The sequence below is a fragment of the Phoxinus phoxinus genome (assembly GCF_949152265.1).
Source record: "Phoxinus phoxinus genome assembly, chromosome: 4".
Classification (NCBI taxonomy): domain Eukaryota; kingdom Metazoa; phylum Chordata; class Actinopteri; order Cypriniformes; family Leuciscidae; genus Phoxinus; species Phoxinus phoxinus.
This window is the reverse complement of record NC_136879.1, coordinates 34,256,226-34,278,635: the sequence shown is the minus strand read 5'-3', so window position 1 is coordinate 34,278,635 and position 22,410 is coordinate 34,256,226. Positions and strand designations below refer to the sequence as shown.

The 22,410-nt window shown below is 35.4% G+C and overlaps 1 protein-coding gene across 1 annotated transcript in view; it reads left to right on the top strand.

Annotated features, from left to right (window-relative positions):
* The first annotated feature begins 5,752 nt into the window (after nucleotides 1–5,752).
* LOC306997888 (uncharacterized protein) overlaps nucleotides 5,753–22,410 on the top strand; it is a 69,979-nt gene continuing 53,321 nt past the window's right edge. The window contains exon 1 of the mRNA XM_079611463.1: nucleotides 5,753–5,924. Coding sequence (XP_079467589.1) covers nucleotides 5,902–5,924 — 23 coding nt within the window. The 5' untranslated portion in view covers nucleotides 5,753–5,901. The remainder of the gene's footprint in view (nucleotides 5,925–22,410) is intronic.

Sequence of the window (22,410 nt, the reverse complement as noted above, 5' to 3'; positions counted from 1 at the left end):
TAATGACTAACAAGATAGCCTACACGAATAATAATATAAAATGAACATATCAGATCAAAACATAAGAAGCAAGGAAGCACATGACAAGATCACATGAGTGGCAAGGGAATCACATGACAGTTTAGCATTTAGCAAAGGTTGGACATCAGGAAACTTGGACAAATAAGTTTTATGATTGATTGTTGATAGTATGATGATTGATAGTTTTTGTAGTCTTCATGTTCCTGTTGTCTCTTGTCTAGATTTGTTTGTGTAATTTGCTGTTGGTGTGTTTGTGGTTTTGTTCAAGTCAAGACTTGTTTATTTGTTTTTGTTTTGTTTATTTTCTGATTGTTTGACACTTTTGTCAACACTTTTGTTATTAAACTGCATGGGTTCTCAAGTTCTCAACTCGGCGCCATCAGACACTTACCAAAATGAGCACAGAATATGATATCTGATAATAATAGGAAACATCCAATTGTAACTGTTGTTAATAATTGCCACAAGAGTCTTTTCAATCATTCAGAAAATAAACACACACACACACAAACAATGTAAAACAAAACAATAAAACACTTTACCTTCCACCATGTCTGTCTTATGTTAGCTATTATGAAAACTTAATATGTTCACCCTCGTGGCACAGGACGAATAGGTTACTGCAGCTAATATGACCCAGCGACCTTGGGAATGTCACTTAACCCCAAGAGACCCTGAGAGAATAAGGAAAACGGATGTGAAATCCCACAAAATGGAGGTCTGGTGGAGGGATGAAAGAGACAGCATGCCTGCTGCAGTACTCCTTTGAGACATTACAAGCGATTGGCGGCTGATAAAGAGAAGTAGGGAAGTCGATAGGAGACTGAGTGAAAAGAAAAGCTGAAGGGTTAGTGTGAAAATACACAAACACTCCGGAAACAAAGCGTGTGTCTAAAGGGTCGATCACGGAATCAGAAAGAAAGCAAGAAAGATGAAAAGTGAAACAGGTTGGTGTGTGCTGTGGAAATAATAGAAATAGCTGACAGACAGGAAAGGAATGAGTAAAGCTGAATAATTGATAATAACTACCTTGCGGAGTGTCAGATGTGGGAAAATGGAAATGATTTCAAGATCATTTTCATTGCAGGCATTTATTCCGTGTCAAATCACCTTCGGTTTTTACTACATATTTGGAATCTGCATGAAATCAATATCAGCCTTACTTAACCGGCCTTATTGTGAACAATATAACACTTTTTACAATCCAGCACAGCCAGTGTCCAAGTCCAATGGAGAACTGTAGGATAAAATCCGCCCTCTTATACTTTTTTTATATACTAGTTTTCTTGTTCGATAAAAGTTTCACTTAGAAATATTTCCCAATACAGCGGTCAAGTTGGTAATCCAATTCAGGCCGACTTTAAATTTAGACTACAATTGCTTAGTGACAACTTTTGCTAATCTAAGGACAAATACAAATATGTTTGTTACAGACACGAACAAATGTGGTTGTTTGACTTATGTCACAAATACATGTGTTGGCCATGTTTTATGTGACCTTTTTTTTCACATAAGAATGTTTTACTCCTAAATAAAGTAAGAGTGCTGGCCAGCCGAATACTCAATTTTCTCTGTATTTAACTCTTTATTCTGTAGAATAAGTTAATAATGATTGATTGTAAATGACATTGTAATATTTGCCTTTGTTTGATGCATCCATAACAATATGTGTAAAAAGTCCAACATCACTGTTGACTAAATGCATTTTAACTTCTTTCTGTTTCTTATTTGTTTGTTTGTTTTTACAATGGCTTTTGCTGTTCAGTTGGGAGTTTGTTTTATCCTTGGCATGATAAGTCTTAAGTTGTCAGCAGGGTTGGGGAAAGTTACTTTTAAAAGTAATGCGTTACAATATTATGTTACTCCCTTAAAAAGTAATCAATTGCGTTATGTTACTTTTGTGTTACTTTTCCTCATCTGGGCTGGGCTTGATTGTTTGTTCTTAAATAACAAAAAAAAAGTTATTTCACACCAGAAGTGAAAGTAATAATCCTCAGGCTGGAGGAAATGCAGATTCACACCTGTACATTAGAGGGATTACTGTATTTTTTAAAAATCTGGTTAAAATTTGATTAGTCACTCAAACCTTTATCTAAACCTCTCACCGTCGGTCGCGCATATTCGCCATGTTTTGTAGTTCTGAACCGAATCCTCCTTAGCGCAATGGGTTGTGGGTAATATTAGCCTTTAGAATGAGCACGGATCCACACCAGGGGGGCAGTGTTCCGGAAGACATTGAAGCTTCCCCGGGCGCCGCCATTGATTAGCGGACCCCGGATATGGACATAGAGAGGGTATAAAAAAATTAAATAAAAAAAATAAAAAAACACATGTGAGCACAATTTCTTTTTATTACAATAACCAGCTTTGCATAATTAGGTTGGCAAATACTAGTCAGTGACCATTATTAAATTATACAATATTTAATTGGTTCTAATATAAGCATCCAATTTAATGATGACAGACAATGAATAATAAACGATTTAATCACACACAGTTAAATGAAGAATGAGGAGGTTTGAGATTAACTTTGCAACTAATATTGAAATTGGGCATTAATGCACTGTAATTAATATAATTTATTATTTATTATTAGTTTTTAAACATTTAAAAGATCATTCAATATTTAAATAGTATTTATGTATTTCTACACTACACTTACAAAACCTGCATAGTTTTCTTATATTACAGTAAGCGCTATCATTTGATATCATGCCACTGTATTTATGTAAGATGTATGACTTATGCAAACAGTTCAAGAAAGTTTCTGACATCACAGAGTTCACAGAGCAGGGCAGTCGCTGCAAATCACTCAGACCAAAACTGGCACCGCAACACGGCCGTAAGGCATTCGAAATATCAATCATATGTGTACACATGAATCAGCAAGAGAGGACAGGTGTGTGTATGGTGCCTGCTGCCATGTAAGTTATCCGTTTAAACAGTCTCAACCCTGAGGGTGAACATCTTGTCAGTACTTCTTCTGTTTTACATATACGATATGCAATTCGCAGGTCTTCAAATGTGCTATCTGGAGCAAACATGCTAGCCTTTTCTAGAACAGTGACTCTCAAAATGATAGTCTGCAAAGGATTGGCTGATAAATAAAAAAAATGCAAAGTATAATTGCAAGTGACAAAAAAAAAAATTAATTGACTAATCAATTGCCTCATCATAACAACGAATAAACTGATTGTGTTCAAATTAATTCGATAAAGTGTTTTTGTTTCACTTAATTGTTGTTCAGTCCAACTTCGTGGGGTCTTTAGCTACATAATTAGCAGCTGTTAATTTTAATATAATTAGAACAAACACAGTCTAGAAATAATATTGATCTTTGTAACTCAAGACTTTTAGTAAAAGGAATTTCAAATTAAATAATAATTGTTAGGTGGTCTAAAATGTCTAATTAAGGCTTTATTTTTATTATTAGTTGGTTTGTTTACTTATTTACTGAAAAGAACCACTGTTTTAAGGCTGCACTTATTTGATAAAAAATTCAGTAAAAACAGCAATATTGTGAAATATTATTACAATTTAAAAGAACCGTTTTCTATTTTGAATATATTTTAAAATATAATTTATTCCTGCGATGGCAAAGCTGCATTTTCAGTATCATTACTCCAGGTTTCGGTGTCACATGATCCTTCAGAAATCATTCTAATATGCTAATTGCTGCTCAAACATTTCTTCTTATTAATAATGGATATGTGGAATAGTAAATATAATATTTTTATATAGATGTTTAAATACATTTTCAGGACACTTTGATGAATAGAAAGCATTTATGTGAAGGATAAATATGTTGTATTATAGGCTAAATGTCTTTATTGCCACATTTTAACACTTGCTAAATAAAAAAATTTGATTCTTTGAAAAAAGATTTCTTTTTAAATGGGATTGTATGTTATTGTAGATTAAGATTGTTTCATGTAGTGTTCACAGTATTGTGCATACTAACAAGGTTTTAATATAACATCACTCCCAATAAAACCATTGTGGCTAATGAGAAACAAATAACAATTTAACCCAACCAAATGCATATCACTAAATCCACTTTAAAGGGTGTGCCATGCTGGGAAAATTGGCTTTTGATAAAACTTGGCTGACTATACAGTAGAAAAAAAAGAAAAGGATCAGTACTCAGGGGGGGAAGTCAAAACAGAGGGAAAAAAAGGCTGTTGCTTTTCCTTTTGCCAAATAATTAGGAAAACTTTAACACCCATAATGCACTGGGCATGTTGCCGTCCAAGGCCACGCCCACCAGTCTGTTATGGAGACTTGTCCAAAGTGAAACATCACCTTGCTTTAGTAGGAAATACTACTTAGCAAACTTTTAGTTATTAGTACTTTTAGTACTTCTAGTTGTTCCTTAGGGTCGCAAGAAACGAGTAAACGTTTAGCGCGAGTGAGTTACTTTCAGTTTCCAGTACAGATCCAGCACAGTTGTATTCAACATTTTAAACTAACGTTAGGTAGGCTATTCTATAAAATAAAGCAGGACATTAATGGTATAGTTTTCCTTTTCAGTACCTTAAAATAACTTATTTGTGGGAGAGGATTAAAAGGATGGGGAAATATGTCATTCTGATCCTCACTCCATACCAGTTGGTGGCGGTAATACACCAATTCCTTGTAGGTCAACTGCCAATAAAATCACAAAAGAAGAAGAAGATGTCATTCATTCAAGTAAAACGCTGTCGAGTGTAAGAAAGCTGTTCACACTTTTCCGTTTTTACCACAATGTTGTTTTAAAGAGTAGAAAAAGTACGATATGATTTCAGTGATAAACATACAATAAACGTTCTGTGTAACCCTCTGTCGATCCGACTGTCATGGCGACCTGGAGCTGTCAAAACAAACGTGAATTTCTCGGTCCAGATAACACAGACAATGAGTGCACATTGTTAATTTACTACCGACATTGTCACAATACAAAGCGAGTTGAAAATCTGCGAAATTACACCTTAAGATTCTGACCAGATAGGCTACTTTCTCATCACAACATCCAGCAAGAAACACCTTTGAAATTGTTATTCTGTCAGGTCAGTTTAGGTCTCAGGTAGAGCTGCACATTCAGGATAAATTGAGAATCACAATTATTTTGTTTCAAATAGAGATCACGATTCACCCACGATTCTGGACAGTGACCTATCTTTCCTGTGAGCTATCTTTCCTGTAGCTCAAACAATAGAGCGCTGGCGCTTGCAACGCCAAGGTCATCATGGGTTCGATTCCCAGGGAAAGCAAGAATTGATAAGAATGTAAGTGTGTAACTTGAAATGCAATGTAAGTTGCTTTGGATAAAAGCGTCTGGCAAATGCATAAATGTAAATGTATACAGCATTTGGACTGATTACCGTTTACACTTCATGTGCAAAATGGTCTGATACTTTCTGACATTCTGATCGGTGGTGATCAACCTTGTAGATTTATTTATAAAACTAAACATGTAATTTATTAGAAGTTCTGACACAATGTTAATTGCAGCTGTCTATTTAAAAATGTTTAATTAATTTAGAATTATAAATTATAGGGGTGGTAAAATGCCATTTTCACAAGCTGTAAAATACATCTCTGATGTCCCCAGAGTGTGTGTGTGAAGTTTTAGCACAAAATACCCCACAGATATTTTTATAAAGCATGTTAAAGTTGTCACTTTTTGAGGACTTGCAAAAACGCACCGTTTTGTGCCTGGCCCTTTAAATGCAAATGAGCTACTGCAGAGAGCGGGGTTTCAAGAGCGCGTGTGTGGCGTGTATTAGCAGCTGACATTACCTCACGCAGACACACTAAAATGACAGAAACTTATCTGCCTTTAATGTTAAAACGGAGTCAGACAAAGATGGAGAGACTGAAGAAGAAGTGACAACATGTAGAATGCAACTGGACGTCTCTGAAAGGTTAGTTGATGAATTCATGCTGCTGATGTGGAGTTAATTTCAATTAGCATATTCTGTCATGGTAATCTATAAATCGCTGGTATAGGAACTGTTGTGAGATGCACACAGAGTGACTTTCTATTGCATGTGAAAAAATGGATGCTAAAGTTTGAGCTGACTCACAAATGTACTATTATACAGCAACTTTTCCTCTTCTCAACATGGACTGCGTGTTCCCGGGGGCGGAGCTTATGGACATTTTAGATTTGCTGATGTCACTAACCCGGAGGAATGTCGTGTAGTCCATACCAGCCGTTTGTTGTAGTCCTTTTCTTTAAAAGCAAATATCTTCCTTTGCTTTGAACTTTGAGCTTTGTAACTTTTCAGATGTTGTTTCTGCTCAAACAGCAACATTACACACTAACTAAGGTTAGAAAAGTGAAATCATACTTTACCACCCCTTTAAATATTTAAAGCGATTAATCGCATCCAAAATAAAAGTTTGTGTTTAAATAATATATGTAATTATTTTGTATATAAATACACACATATGCATATATATATATATATATATATATATATATATATATATATATATATATATATATATATATTCGCATGTTTATATTTATACATAATTTATATTATATATAAATATTTTATATATAAATACCACATTTTTCTTAAATATATACATGCATGTGTGTTTATTTAAATATACAAAATAATTATACACAGTACACATACATATATTATTTAAACACAAACTTTCATTTTTGATGTGATTAATCATGATTAATCACTGCCCATCCCTATATGTTTGAATAAATTATTCAATGACTCACTCATAAATACTTCACTTGTTTCATTAATGGATGAATCAGCATTTTTGAACAAATCTCTTGAATGAATGAGTCTCTTTTAAGTCACTTGTTGTCACCTAGTAGTGTAACAATGTAATCGATACAATCGTTAATTGAAGCACCAAGTTACTTTCAAAATGTGATTTGCTCTATTTTTATCGCTACTGTAGACATCAGTGTTTATATCCCAACTATAAACTTCTTGTATCCCAGTACTTTTCGTGATAGTTTGCTCTTGTCTCAGGTATGCTAAAACCCCTGGAGTAGGGTAATGTGTGCTAAATGCTGAAGCAGCCATGAGCACTAATACTCCGAGGCCTGTTGTTGTCAGCATGAACTGAACGAACCCTTGGATGCTGTCCAGCTGAGAGGGTGTTAGTGTACTCAAGGCCAGGCTTAATCTCTGCTGCTGTATAACAAGGACCCTCACAAAATCCCTCTGAATATACAAGAATCAAGCTTTACAGTGCATAGGTTCATGCATCTTAAAACACTCTACAGATCCCCGGAGTAAATGGATAAAACACAATAGGCCTTACACGTACATATTTACTCCAAAAGCTGTCTGACACAGCTGAACTTCAGTTTGATCCACACTGATACAAGCTGAACGCATATAAACACATGCTACTGCAAATGTGCAGCCAGTAGTTAGAGCTTATACTGTGTGTTTAATGTATGCTTTAGCTATATTTAGCTCTTGTTTTAGATGTAATGTTGAAATTCATATTTAATATTTATTTTAACACTAGTCAATTAAAGTAAAATTAATATTACATTGTTTTTTTCTTTTGATCTACATATGGAATAATTAAACTTAATAGCAATCAATATTTTAAATTTTTCATTTTATAAATGAAGTCATACAAAAATAAAAATCGATGTTTGATTATTATTTTCACATTTCAATGCTTTTTTTTTACCTTTTAAGACCTGTTCTTTTGTTCTTTTTTTAAAAATAAAATTAATACTTTGTCCAGAAGGGATGCATTCAATTGATCAGAAGTGACCGTAAAGATTTGTTTTAAAAAATAAATACATCATTTTATTTTTAACTTTTAATCCATCAACGATTCTAGAGAAAAATATTTCCGTTTTACACAAAAAACTATGAAGCAGCACAACTGTTTTACATCATTTGAAACTTCTACAGTAGAGGATAAGATGCATTAATTTGCTTTATTTAAAGCTATGTTTTTATGTCCTACCCTGTTCAGATGGTAATACACAAATGTAGACATTTAATACAATGGGTTTAAACAGCTGGCCTTTTACAGCAGATTTAGTTCATAAACCACTGACAGTCTTGAGTCTTGCGTTCACTCAAGCTCAGAAGATCATTATTGGCTCATTTTGAGTCAGACTTCTGAATTCAGTGAATTGTAAACTGGAGACTCTCTCTGACCGGATCATTTGAATCAGTGAGTTGTTGATTTGAGAACAGAATACGATCATATCGGTCAAGTTCACAAATGAATGGTTCAACCGAATCGGACACATATCGCGATATGTTTTTATGAAATGTAGTTGAGTGAAAAAATACAATACTATGCTTTGTAATGTAGTGAAATAAAAATACTCTTATAAAGTAACCAAACAGTTGATGGGCCCCATTGACTTCCATGGTATTTTCCCCTCCATACTGTAGAAGTTAATGGGGCCCATCAACTGTTTGGATACTTATATTCTTCAAAATATCTTATTTTCTGTTCAGCAGAAGAAAGACATTTACACAAGTTTGGAACAAATTGAGCATGAGTAGAAGATGACAGGATATACATTTTTGGGTGAACTTTAAAATACTATGTTACTGTTCACCACTGCTGGGGGGCCACAGTGATCTAGCAGAAGTCTCGCGGCTCCCACAGGCCCCACATGTAGCGCCAACCCCAGAATGACTAAGAGAGTGTGTATCAACCCTTTGGACAGCCTTCAGATCTCCCACAATCCATGCACAGAGTTTGAGGGAATATGAATGAATAAATTGTATTCATTTTAATTGAAAATTCCAGCAGTCACGCCTCAGCGGTCAGAACACGACCCCCCGCTATAGGCCCCGTGGCACTTTGAAACCTTCTTGTCATTAGAGTTGTTTTAGGCTCTTTTTTTTACAAGTAGGATAAATTGTGCATGTTGCATTGTTGATATTATCTCCCAGTTGTGCCAGTTTGCTGTGGTTTCTGAGCAGCGTTTCCCAGCTATCAAAGCATTCAGTTATGGCACTTTGATGGCTGAGATCAGATGAAAGGCCTTTTTCTGAACACTATTCTGCGACATAAGGAAAGAGAGAATGTTTTAGGCAAAGACAAAAAAGCTTTAAGTAATCATTCCTTTCGGGGTATATTTCCTCAACTGTGCCCAGTTCACAATGTGCCTTTATTTATTTGAAAATCCCATTGTCTACTGTACTTGTCAGAAAGGGAAGATGGAGAGAAGGATTTATCCATACACTGTCATATAATCCTCTTACATAATACTAATTCTAAGGATTGTTCCTGATGTATTTGTTTTCATTTGTATTTATTCTGTTTGCATGCCATATTCATAGATGCCAGGAATGGGTTAAGTTGCAAAATGTAAATCAAACAGCAAACATGATGAAACAGACGCATGAGGTTGAGTGCGCATTAGATTGGTGTCTTGTTGGCTTAGTGTCGGCGTCATTTGGGATGTACTTTGACTCTTTTTATAGTATATTAATCCATAAATCTCAAAAACATTCTTGTTTTGAGTGCTTTGCAGAAGCCCATGTAGCATCTCCTCGCAGCCGCCAGATGGTTTAGCCGCCGCGGACCTGAGATGATGCAATAGTGCGGTTACATCCAAACGGAAGTGTTGACCTCAAAATGAAATCCCTTTGATTGAAAAAGATGTGTTTCAACCCAAATCGCATACTTCCCTACTATATAGAAGGCGGAAATCAGTATGTGACAAGATGTCCGAAGTCACAGTACTCATAAAAGTACCCGTATGACCTAGTTCTTCCAGCGAGCTTCTGAAGTGTGCATACAATGGACACTTTACTATCCCATAATAATAATAATAATAATAATATTAATTTGTTACATTTATATAGTGCTTTTCTGGGCACTCAAAGTAGGGGTGTAAACGATTAATCGCGATTAAATGAATCCAAAATAAAAGTTTGTGTTTACATAGTGTGTGTATTGTGTATAATTATTTTGTATACACACACACATGCATGTATATATTTGAGAAATATTTGCATTTATATAATGCATATATATTTTTAAATGATTTATATTATATATAAATAGAACTATTTTATATATAAATAAATAAATGTTCTTAAATATATACAGTACATGCATGTGTGGGTATTTATATACAGTATACAAAATAATTATACACAATACACACACACATATATTATGTAAACACAAACTTTTATCTTGAATTCGATGAATCGCGATTAATCGTTTACAGCCCTAACTCAAAGCGCTTCTCATGGAAGGGGGAATCTCCTCAACCACCACCATTGTGCAGCACCACCTGGATGATGCGACGGCAGCCATATTGCGCCAGAACGCCCACCACACACCAGTGTGGAGAGGTGGAGAGGAGACCGAGTGATGAAGCCAATCAGTATATGAGGACGATTAGGAGGCCATGATGGACAGAGACCAATGGGCAAATTTGACCAGGATGCGGCGGTTACCCCACTACTCTTTTTCGAAGGACATCCTGGGATTTTTAATGACCACAGAGAGTCAGGACCTCGGTTTAACGTCTCATCCGGACAGTGCTCTTCGACAGTATAGTGTCCCCGTCACTATACTGGGGTATTAGGACCCACACAGACCACAGGGTGAGCGCCCCCTACTGGCCACACTAACACCTTCCAGCAGCAACCTGGTTTTCTCAGGAGATAATTTATGAATGGCAGTGAATCGACGTAAACGACTCTAGATCACATGGCGAATGTTGTACATTCATAGTAGTACACACATTCATACTAGAACATATTTTTTAGAGGTCACAAAATAAGTACTTATTCCAAATAAGTACCTACTCAAGAGAGTATGCAATTTAGGATGCAGCATTGATGGTATTTTGGGTTTTGCTTGAAGATGGAGGAAAGATAATGGCTGCTGTTGCAAAGGAAAACAAATAAAAAGTGGAAGCGTAGGAGTAATTGTCACCTACATAGTACTTTCTCGCTGTTATAATTGGTTGCTGAATTAAATGTTTCACAGAAATGTAATTTCTGCTGCTGATGAAGCCGTTACCGTTCCCTATATGAAACTGATGAAGAGAAGGAAGACGTGTGTCACATTGTGTCGTGAAGTGAGCAGCTCCAGATGTGCAGGCTTTCAGCCGTGGTGAAGTATGTCTATCACCTTGGAATGTTTTGTTGCTTGACCTTGTCCAGTGTGACATCTCTACACACGTCCCTGTCTGCTGTAATGTGAAGGCGTACAGTGTGTATAAGGGAAGGCTGTTTGTCATGCATTTTACTTTGCAGTCAAAACAGCATTTGAAAACTTACTTGACTACAAAACTTTACTTAGACTTTACACTCTTGTTATTACCCAGAGTAAATATACAGTTCACAAGTTACAGTTCACTGAACAGCTGAAGGGTAATGCTGTTTTCAAGCTAGTATGTGCGGTAAGCTGTCACAATAACATCTACCATTAAACCTACATTTTTTTTTTGATTGTATATGTATATATAAACATCAAACCATTGTTTTGCCCAACAAAGTTTGTAATTACTAAACTGTATAAAATGGCAACATTTAAAACACATGTGACAAGCTGCTGCCCTGACCGGATATTTATGAAAGTCAATTTGACATTCATGGATATTTAGCCAAATATATGCTTGTTGCTATATGCTTGTTGCATATTAGTATGAGTGACAAATTCACAATATATAAATAGTTTTCTCAGTATGTTATATAGCAATATTAAATATACACTGTATATATTGCAACATTTTCACTCATACTAATATGCATGCTTTTTGTTTGTATATATGTGTATGTTGTTTTGTCAAGTCAAGAATATTTGTATAGCGCTTTTCACAATACAGATTGTATCAAAGCAGCTTCACAGTGTTAAATTAAAATAATAATAAAACGTCCGTTTTTTTTTTGCAGTCAATTAATTTTAAATGTAAACTAAATATAATTTAAATTATGAATGAAAAATAATGTATTTTTTTTAATAATAATATTAAATTAGCATCTCAGTTCATTCAATTTGAACTGATAATAATTGTGACAATTTTACATTATAGTTTGTGCTGTCAATTAATGTTATTTAAACTAAATATACATGTACAATTTTAATTAAAGCTAATATTAAGTGCAAAATGAAGTGCTTCTGGCAATTTGAACCGATTTCAGTGACAAATTCACAATATTAAAACAAAAGTTAAAATTTTATTAAAAATGTTAGTTTAAATCAAATGCAATCTCAATTTAACAGATTTGATCTGACCACATGGCGATAATGATAATTTTGGCAAATTTGATTCTAATTGAATTCTAATGACATGATGCTCAGTTAGCCGTCATAGGATGAGAACCTGTGATGGCAGATGTGGTACAGATGTGAGGCCAGGAGTGAATCTGGGCGTGACAGGAGCCAATGGACCTCGGGATGGGCGTCTTAAGCAAAGGATAGAGAAAATAAATAGAGCAGTGAAGGAAAGAATCAAACTGTATTTCTCAGCATACAGACCACAGAGCTGGATTAAAGCAGGATTAAAAGCAGAATGTGGGAATTGAACTATATGCCTGGATAAACAGAGTCTTCTGTTTAGACTTAAACACAGAGTACAGTATGTCTCCTGAAAATGGCTAGGCATGTAAATATGGATTATGTATACTTTGCACAGGAATTACTTTAAGATACTGTATGTATAGAGCAATAAGGTATAGGTACTGAGCAACTTTATATGTAATATTTTGTAATTGAAAAGGAACAAGTAATCAGAGCATCAATGATAATATTTCTGATATGAACAAGCATATTGAACAAGCTGCAGCATATTTATGGGAACATTTGAGGTCAGCATTACTATAATCCAGTGACGAAGCTATGAGCATGTTACATAACTTTTCTGTCTTAAAAATAAATCATATTTAATAACCTTGCAATATTTCTGAGATCGAAAAATACTACTACTAATAATATAGAGACAGATATGTGGCTTTTAAATGACAATTCCACCCCAAAATGTCCCAGTTACTTTGAAGCACAACATGCCTATAGACTGAACACGCATCCGTATGATGTCACCATTTTCATAAACTTGCGTTTTTATAGTTTACACGGAAATGAACGGTATAATTTTCAAAAATCACTTTGCGGCCCTGTTTACATAAGAATGTTCGCGGGTAAAAATATTTTATCAGATGTGCCTTTTTCATGTAGACGACAACGGCATTTTTGGGGCTTAAAAAGTGAAACCACCCTCCAGAGGGGAAATCTTAAAGATGCTCCACCGTCGCGTTCCTGTCTAAAGGGTAAAAACGCAAAAGATGCAGAATCACTCTATAAATAAACAGAGCAATTCCAACAGGGTCCTCACACCATTGGTGCCCAGGCCCTAATAACCATGTGTGTATTTTATTGATCTGTGTATGGAATGACTATGGGCTGTTTAGAGGCGGTGCTTTGTGTAAACATATAGAACAAAATAACATATCATATATTGCATCACTTCATATTGTCTATAACACAGCAGGGCCTAAGGGCTTGTTGCATTTTCAATGTTATGGGGATATTGGGTATATGGGTATATGTCCAATGTTAAAATATGTATGATAGATAAGGAAAGCTATACATGCATTGTTTTTTTTAAATCGGTATAGAGATGGGTCATAGTAGTTTCATGACTCACGTCGCTTGACTATTGCTTGAGATTTTGTGTGTTATTGTTAAGGACATAAATTCAAATTAATGAGCAGAATTATTCAAATGCAGCATAACAAATGGCAAGACGAGTATATCACGATTAAGTAAAGTCGTATGCAGATGAATGCCATGTATACAAGAACATCATGGCATATAATGAAGGCATACGAAAATAAAGTACACATAAATATTGCCAATAATACAAACTGTCCATCACTTGTAATGACTTTGCAATAGTTACATACTGTAGATGGATTATTAGATAGAAATCTATACTCACTGTTTAGACCTATGATTTTAAAACCAATTGGTTTGATGTTAAATTTTTATAGAGGTAACCACATCTTGAAAACTTAATTGATTGCACATAAATTATCTTTATCCCGCTCCTGGATGACCTGGTTTCATAAATCCTACCATACATCTAAATCCACAGGGAAACTCAAATGAATCATTGAAAGCGTGGGATTGAGAGATCTGCAAGCTTTCATGCACTCCATATCATTAATTAGTCAGCATCGCCAGGGGTATCGCAGCCCTCATCTCCCATGTCTGATAACAATTGGGAAAACCCAGAATATCAAATCATTAATAAACCGCATTACAGTTCAAGCTCTGAGGGTACCTAACCATTACATCAGCCTCTGTAGGTATCGTGATGGAATTCCCACACATATTATTTAAAACTACTGGAAAGAGCTATAAAGTTTGTTTCCTGGAGCTAGCTAATGCAATTTTCCATGACATAATGACATCAGTGATATGAAAAATGAATAACGTGATACTGTACTGTAACCTAATGTGTGGTTACTGCTTGCTGGTGTTGTGTTGTACTCTATAGGTGTTCACCCAGTAGCTTAAGCTTCATGTTAGGATGCTTCCATGGGAAAAATTTTAGGGTATGTTTACACAACAACAATGCTAAAACGTTTTTAGCTGATAATAGTGTAGGACTTTGTCAGGAGGAGAAGCATATTTTACTGTTCCTCCTTTTGTTTATTTGATAGGTTGGATGTTTTCTTGTGCTTTTGTCCATCATGGTCACTACACATCATTAATGGCTGAAAATATTTCATTGTCAATGTAGAAAAGGAACAAGTAACCGATTCGCCAACTGGTCTGAAATTCTCCAATACTGGAATATTTATTTATTGTTGAGCCCTTCTGAACAAAGCAGAGCATCAATAATTTATGATTACTCTACAGCTCTCATTCCTACTGCTATTTAATTGCCCTCTGCAAATATAATTGGATTCACCTCTACTAAACTAAACGAAAGCCTTTCTGACATATCCACTCATGGGATTTTTCACACGTTTGAGCCCTAATCGCAGCATTCGGAATATCATCAACCCTTCGTTCACTTACTCTTCAGTGTGTGCTAAAACACAACAGACCCAAAACAGATTAAGAACCGCTTACCAGAGCTCTACTCACTCAAAGGTGCCGTAATGAGGTAAGGCTGCCCTCTCTGACAAAGTCAATCCATTTCCATAGACGTCTAACCTTTAATCGGCCCTTTGAATTGCCGCTTGTAAATCTCGGCTCACAGTAGGACTCTTCCTAAGTGTCTCTTGGTTCTCTTTCTTTCTATATTCTTTCCTGTCCTCTTGGGCTCCGTGGGCAGTGGGGCGTGGAATTAAGAGTCACAACAACGTTACTGGTCGGTGTGTGGTTATATTGTTACGAGATGAGCCCTGGATAATTCATGGCATCACAGAATGGCTGTCTGCATCTAATGGGCCACTAAATGACATTTGCAGTGGCGTTGCCGCCACATTCCCACAGTCTGGGACATTTGTTGTGTTGGACCAGCATAACACTCACATGCAGGGTTGCCAACTTTCATGCATTAGGTGTGTCTCAGGCACACAAAATTAAACTAAATATCATGCCAAATGACAAGACAGTTAAAAAATTCAACATTTACAGGAAACGTACATGACTGTAACACTTTCAGAGGAAATAATATGTGTGTCTTGCTGCTTCACAACTGTGGACAAATGCAGTTTATATATTAACCTTTAGGTATGCAATCGAAAATGTTTCTGAAAAGTGAATCTTGTACGGTATTAATGATAAGTGGTCGAATTATCATTTCTGGAATACTGCGTGTGTTACCAGTCCAGACACCCTGTTCACATCAATTTGTGCTTTTTGTTGTGCAGAGAACATGCTGTCATATTTTGTACATCTCAGAGAGTTCGTGTTGGGATAACTTATTGTGTGGTTGGCTGGGTTTGGAAATAAATGAATAAAAATGCTGACGCATGTCACAACATGCGATCAACCAAAATGGAGGGCACTTTAAGGACAAGATGCTCACTTAGTATAACTCTAAAACTTCTTGATTTAATATATATATATATATATATATATATATATATATATATATATATATATATATATATATATATTGGCTGTCTACAAGGACTTCATTTCTATGTTTGAAATCTGAGGTAGCTGTCTTGACCTTCCAGAAAGCATTTTTGGATTAAGGAACTGTAGCTCCTAAAGAAACTGGTTTCAGACTTTCAAGGGACTGGAACATCTTAATGGTGTATATTCTTTTTTTCACTGTGCTAACTTACATGTTTGGATTTCTGTGGTGTATTCTAGAATGTTGCAAATTTTGAAATATATTCACGAAAATAATGTTAGCTGGCTAACATAAGCCAAGTTTCCCATCCAGTTCTGTTTTGTTATCAGCAAATGTAAACATGCGTCTCTTGTGTTTCAAATAATTACTATACTATATAGTTCTTCTCTAACATTTACAGTGAAACATTTTCAGAATTTAGATTTATTTTTTGCCAGTTCACAAAATTTTTAATAAATATGACAGAATTAGTCTTGCGTCTAATATGTTACGTGACTAACCCTATTTGAAGCCATTTTCTTGATAAAATGTGTTTCCAAACTAGTTTTAGCAACCTTTGAAGTATTTGACATATAGAATTTATGTGAAAAATTTTAACCAAACTGATTGTGTTGAAAATTGTGCAATTTCATTGATAATTAGCATTTCCATCAGCCATACTGGACGGGTACTGTAAAAAAATTTATGGCTATACGGTTTTGTCCAAACTGCAAAAAATGACTTTGGGTTTGCCTTAAAAGCATCAGTAAGAACAGAAAAATCCAGCAAAAGCGCATATTAATTTTACATTCTTTTCCAGATAATTTTGTATAATAATTCAAATAATACTAATAACACAAATATTAGTGAACAAAAATGTGTCAAATGTCAATCTTTGGTGATTTGGCCAGTGAAAATGTTGGCAAGGCAAGACATAATCTGGACTACCATTTAGTCTAGATTGAAGCATCTGCCAAGTGCAACATTTTTACAGTTCAAGGCATTATGAACATTTATATGTGCCATTATTATGCACTTTTTTTCTTGATAGAATAACCATCAGGCTTCAACTAGTAATTTTAACATTGAAACACTGATGCAATGTTGATGAAGCAATGCTCCCAAAGTCTCATCCGCTTGCTTCTCTTCACTTCAAACAGACGAGGAAAGCCAGGCAGGTGGGGAATAATTTAAGGTACTTTAAATGTATATGGGACACGTTGCCTGATTTAGTCTACCTGCTCAGACTGCAAATCAGCCTTCATCCTTAAAACCCTGATGATAGGAGGATCAGCGCCAGGAAGAAACTCGCGTTGATGTCATATCAAGTATGTGACTTGTGACACATAAATAATATTCATATGATAATATCAATGAAATGTAATGCATAGTGACAGTCACATGATAGACATCATGTTCCAAAGCCTTGTGAGCTGCCAGGAGCTGTACTGTAGGAAGCAGTGCTGGGGAGTCTCCTTTCAAACTAGTTTCCCAAGCTACTGGCTACTCAAGTAATTAGATGCAAGCAGCTAACAAAATGTAACATTGAATATGTTTTATCAGACTACTGTATACGATGATTGAACAGATTGTGCACTAAATACTACTAATAAATATAGAAAAATGCTTCCCTTCCTTAATCTGATGGGGGGAAAAAACTACTCCACGTGGATTTCTCCACAAGGATACAGATTAATCGGAATTGTTTTTAACAATTTCCATGACCTGTCTTAAAAAATATGATTCACCGAAATTAATTTCCATGACATCCTATCATTGCATCGTATCATTGTTCATCCAATCATTGCATCGGACCGAATACAATTATTGGACAACATTGTTTTAGTCCTGAGTCTTCCACAGAACATATGCACATATTTTGATATTTAGGCCACTTCTATTATTGATTGCTCTCAGGAACAATATAACAAAAAGTGTTTATCAAAAACCAATTGCCTACCCTAGCTTTAAGTCGTCCTACTTAACTGAATCAAACAACATTCCATAGCTAATTAAGTGTCTGAACAACATTAGGCTTACATTCAGTTCACACGTAACTATATTATTCCGGTAATATTTTTTAAAGCATGCTTAAGTGCACTTCTTTTTCAAAAGGACTGGATTTCCTAACACTAAAAATAAGAGACTGTAGTTAAAGAGAGCATTTTGTCATGCTACATCGCTACATGTAGCTTGCTACTGTAAAATCTACACATTTTAAAGCAGCTAAGCTGTTGTTATGCTAGTTGGAATCACAACTTTTAGTTAGTTACTTCTTGACATTGCTACAGTATGCTGCTCACTTGGTTTCACTCACAGATTCAGTCATGGCACTGTCTTCAAGAGTCACCTGTGCCAGAAAACAATGACTTTACTGTGTCGCCTTCATGGGGCTTCAAAAGTTTCAGTCCCAAACCAGCCAAATGACTTTGTACAAAACAGCTTTGAAGACCTGTAATAAGTGCCAAGCTGAATGGCTGAAAGCACTCTGAAATGTTAGCAGTGTCATACTGCACTCAGGTTCACTCAAGTCAAGTTATTCTGAATGTAGTGACATGTAAAACACCACTGTACGTTGAAGCCCACATATTTTTGTTGAGTACTCTTTTGAGAGACTGGCGGAAGTCATTGGGTATGTTACACTTACATCATAACAAACAGCATCCCGCTGTTTATCATCAAGTGCTAGGACTATTTTGTGTGATTGCAAAGTTTAGGAGTAAAACATTTGAATACATTTAAAACTTATGAAGTGTTTTCTCCTAAATGTTAACTACTAATGATTTTGATTCCGTTTTATATTAAGGAAGCTCTTGCTTATGCAAGAAAAAGAAAATGACTTCACAACAAACAAGTTGTTATTCATTCATCATCTAAGGTGTCGTGAGGGAAACAGAGGCACTGATGTGTAGCTCTTGTTAAACACTAGTTCATAGAGATGTCAAGCCAAATGAATTAGAGTTCATAAATTTCCTGCATAGGTAGAGCTGCCTAATCAAATAAAATACATTAAAGGACAGAGAATTCTGAACAAGTATATCTGCATGCGTAATTTAAAACAACTACATAATGCGTTTGTTGGTTCATAGACCCCAGAATGTATTGAAATCAGTATCAAAACACATCATCCGGATCAGATTCAGAACGTTGATCAAAACATATATCGAGTTCATCAACACCCATAAAGCTTCACAGTCCTGTACCTCTTCTTGTGTTGGACATTTAATTCTGTACAATTAGGCAGTTTTATATGCTGTTGAGTGTTTGATGATCACTTTAGCCTATTTGTGTAAAAGCAACTTCTAGTCGCTCCATCTGGATTATCCAGATCCTTCTCTTTGCTTAGTTTTGGATCCGGAGATGCTGTACTATTTCAGATAGCGCTTCCTACCAAACAGTGAAAATACGAGAGAGAGAGAAACACTTGTCAATGGTGGGGAACCATTCTGCCATAAATGACGGAAAATCTCATCGATGGCGGGGAAAGTGTTAAAGGGATAGTTCAATTTAAAATAAAAATTGTCATCATATACTCACCCTCAAGTTGCTTCAATCCATAGTAGGAAAAAATAATACTATGGAAGTCAATGGGACCAGTTTGGTTTGGTTACCGACATTCTTCAAAATATTTTCCTTTGTGTTCAGCAGAAGACAGAAATTCATACAGGTTTGAAACAACTTGAGGGTGAGTATATGATGACAGAATTTTAATTTTAAAGTGAACTATCCCTTTAAATGAACAGGTCACCCAGAAACTTACAAAAAGTCATATAGGTTTGTAAAATATGACATCATTGTATTGCATGAAACCCAAAAGTAGATATTTATCAGAATGTCCAAAGTGCTTATCCATACAATAAAAGTAAATGACGACCACATCCAGACAACAATGGACCCTACTGACTTTTGTTGTATGGACAATTTGCATTGAATGTTCTCAAGTGAAGACATGAGAGTGAGTAAATTATTTATTTATTGGTTTAGTTGTATTGAACTAATCGTTTATATACTAATTTATCCATTGGTTTTTACTATATATTATAAAGATGAACTATTATTCCAGCATGTTTTCCCGAGGATTGCAGAATTATAAAGAAGTTCCTTTTAAAAAGGTCCCATGTCATTCCCACTTTAACAGTTTGAGCAAGGGGTTTTCAAGGGGACTGTTTTGAGAACCTGTCAAAACATAATGCAGGGTTTGCACAGAGGCTGTTATTGGAGTCTATGGGGCAGCCCTGACCAGGGTGTGTATTACAAAGTGACCTTCGGTAGGAAGTTTGAATGTTATGATTTCATGATGCATTGTTTGAACGGCTTTATGTGACAGCTAGTGGCATGGGTGGCCTACCTTAGAAGTATTGTACTTTCTCAACTCCTCCTCAACTACAGTAGGGCCTAACTTTCCTTCAGTAGTAATAAAGAAAGACTCTAGAGGATTGTGAATGAAATGTTTTATGTAATGGCCTTAGAAGAGGTCAAAAGGGTATTTCAAAATGAAATGTTTTGGAAAAGTGCAGACTAATAAAAAAGTGCAGACTAATAATAATACGTCACACGATCAACTTAACTAAAAAGTGCTTAACACAGTAGAGCTAACAGATTAGCTTAGATCATTACAAACCATTCACCAGATCAGTATAACCAATTACAGTGAAGAAGACTTGAGTGGCATTGATTTTTACTCAACTGCGAGGTATAAATGTACATGTATCTTTCTCTCTCTCTTGGTTGTTGTGAACCGTTAGCTCCCGACAGGGAATAAACTTTAATTCCTCCAAAGAGAAACTCGGAGTCGTGTCTGGTGCGGCACAGCTGTGGAATAGAAGCACTAATGATTTTATGCTCAGAGGACCACAGCTGGGACATTGATAGTGTTGGAAGACAATAGACCCGCACTCGGGGTGAGGCTTGTAATACCCGGAGTTAGTATTAATGATCCTGTACCAGACCAGCGTACACCGGTGAGAGTTTATAGAAGCTAAAGGCCTTGTGCTTATGTGTGGTCGGAGGTAGGGATAGTAGCTTCTTGACGGGATGCCGTCACCATACTTCGGGAGGGGAATTACCTCGAAGTATTGGATTGTATTGTATGAATTCGGGAAGGTTACATATAGGTACGGCAGAATTGAATTAATAATATAGTTTTGTATTGTATTATACTGACAACTGGAGGTTGCTCGAATTGTCTGTGGTGAAGAAGTCAGATTAGTATGTTGTATTCATATTGAGAATTTCCACGACAGGTCGAAGATCACTTGATGTTACTATTACTCATAACTGAACATCTAAATAATGTTAAAATGATTTACACTATTTCATGCACTGATCAAGGCTCAAGTTTGAGATTTTGGGCTATTAAGCTTTTCATAAAATTTTGTTTCAGACTAGTGAAAAGAAAACAATAATAAACACGTTTAAATGTTTTAATTGCACTTTATATATTTGCATGTGTTGTGTATATTTAAATTACAGTTTGTATCTTGAAATGCCATTTTCTCAAAATTTGTTTTGAACTAAATCTTTCAGTTTTAAGGTAATTTCAGCAGCAACTTTACAGATTTGTTGCCAAGGTTTTTATAGAGCTTGTTCTTATAATTTGCCTGATTTTATACCTTTTTTGTCTGGATGTTTTGACAGTTTTTTTCTTTTTTTGTGTTAAAAAGAGATATTGTACTCACTTTATGATGTGGGGTGTCTTTACTTAAATTTGTAACATCATTAAAACTGTTTTTTTATTATTATTATTTAAAGGAAATGCCTTCATAGCGAAGTTTAACAGAAAATCAGATTCTGCATATAATTGTTCAACAACATGTATGTATATATATATATATATATATATGTGTGTGTGTGTGTGTGTGTGTGTGTGTGTGTGTGTGTGTGTGTGTGTGTGTGTGTGTGTGTGTGTGTGTGTGTGTTAATTTACACATGTAGTTCTGTAGTCATTAAAAGAGCTTCTCTAGCTGCAGAATCACAGTGTTTAATAAATTAACCCTTTAAAGCTGTTCACTTCCCATTGTGTTACTCTTTGAGCTCATTAGGTTGCAAAATATAGTTACAAACATATTGTCTTCTGTCACGATATATGCATGCATTAAAATATGTGAATTATCAATCAAGCCCAACAATCTGATGAATTCAATCAAGCCCAACAATCTGATGGATATTACTTTTTATGCATAACTTGGAAACAATCAAGGTTGAGATCATAAACACCAAAATCTAATCCATCTCCAATTTCAGCAAGCCAGACAATTTATGTTAGAGTGAAGACATGATCGAACACCACGCTCTCTCCCATCTCATTTAATTTTGTCAGGCCGGTTGGGAGCATCAATTTCAATATATCTCTTTATCTCAAGTGATTCTGACAGCATTAAAATATTCTAAAATCT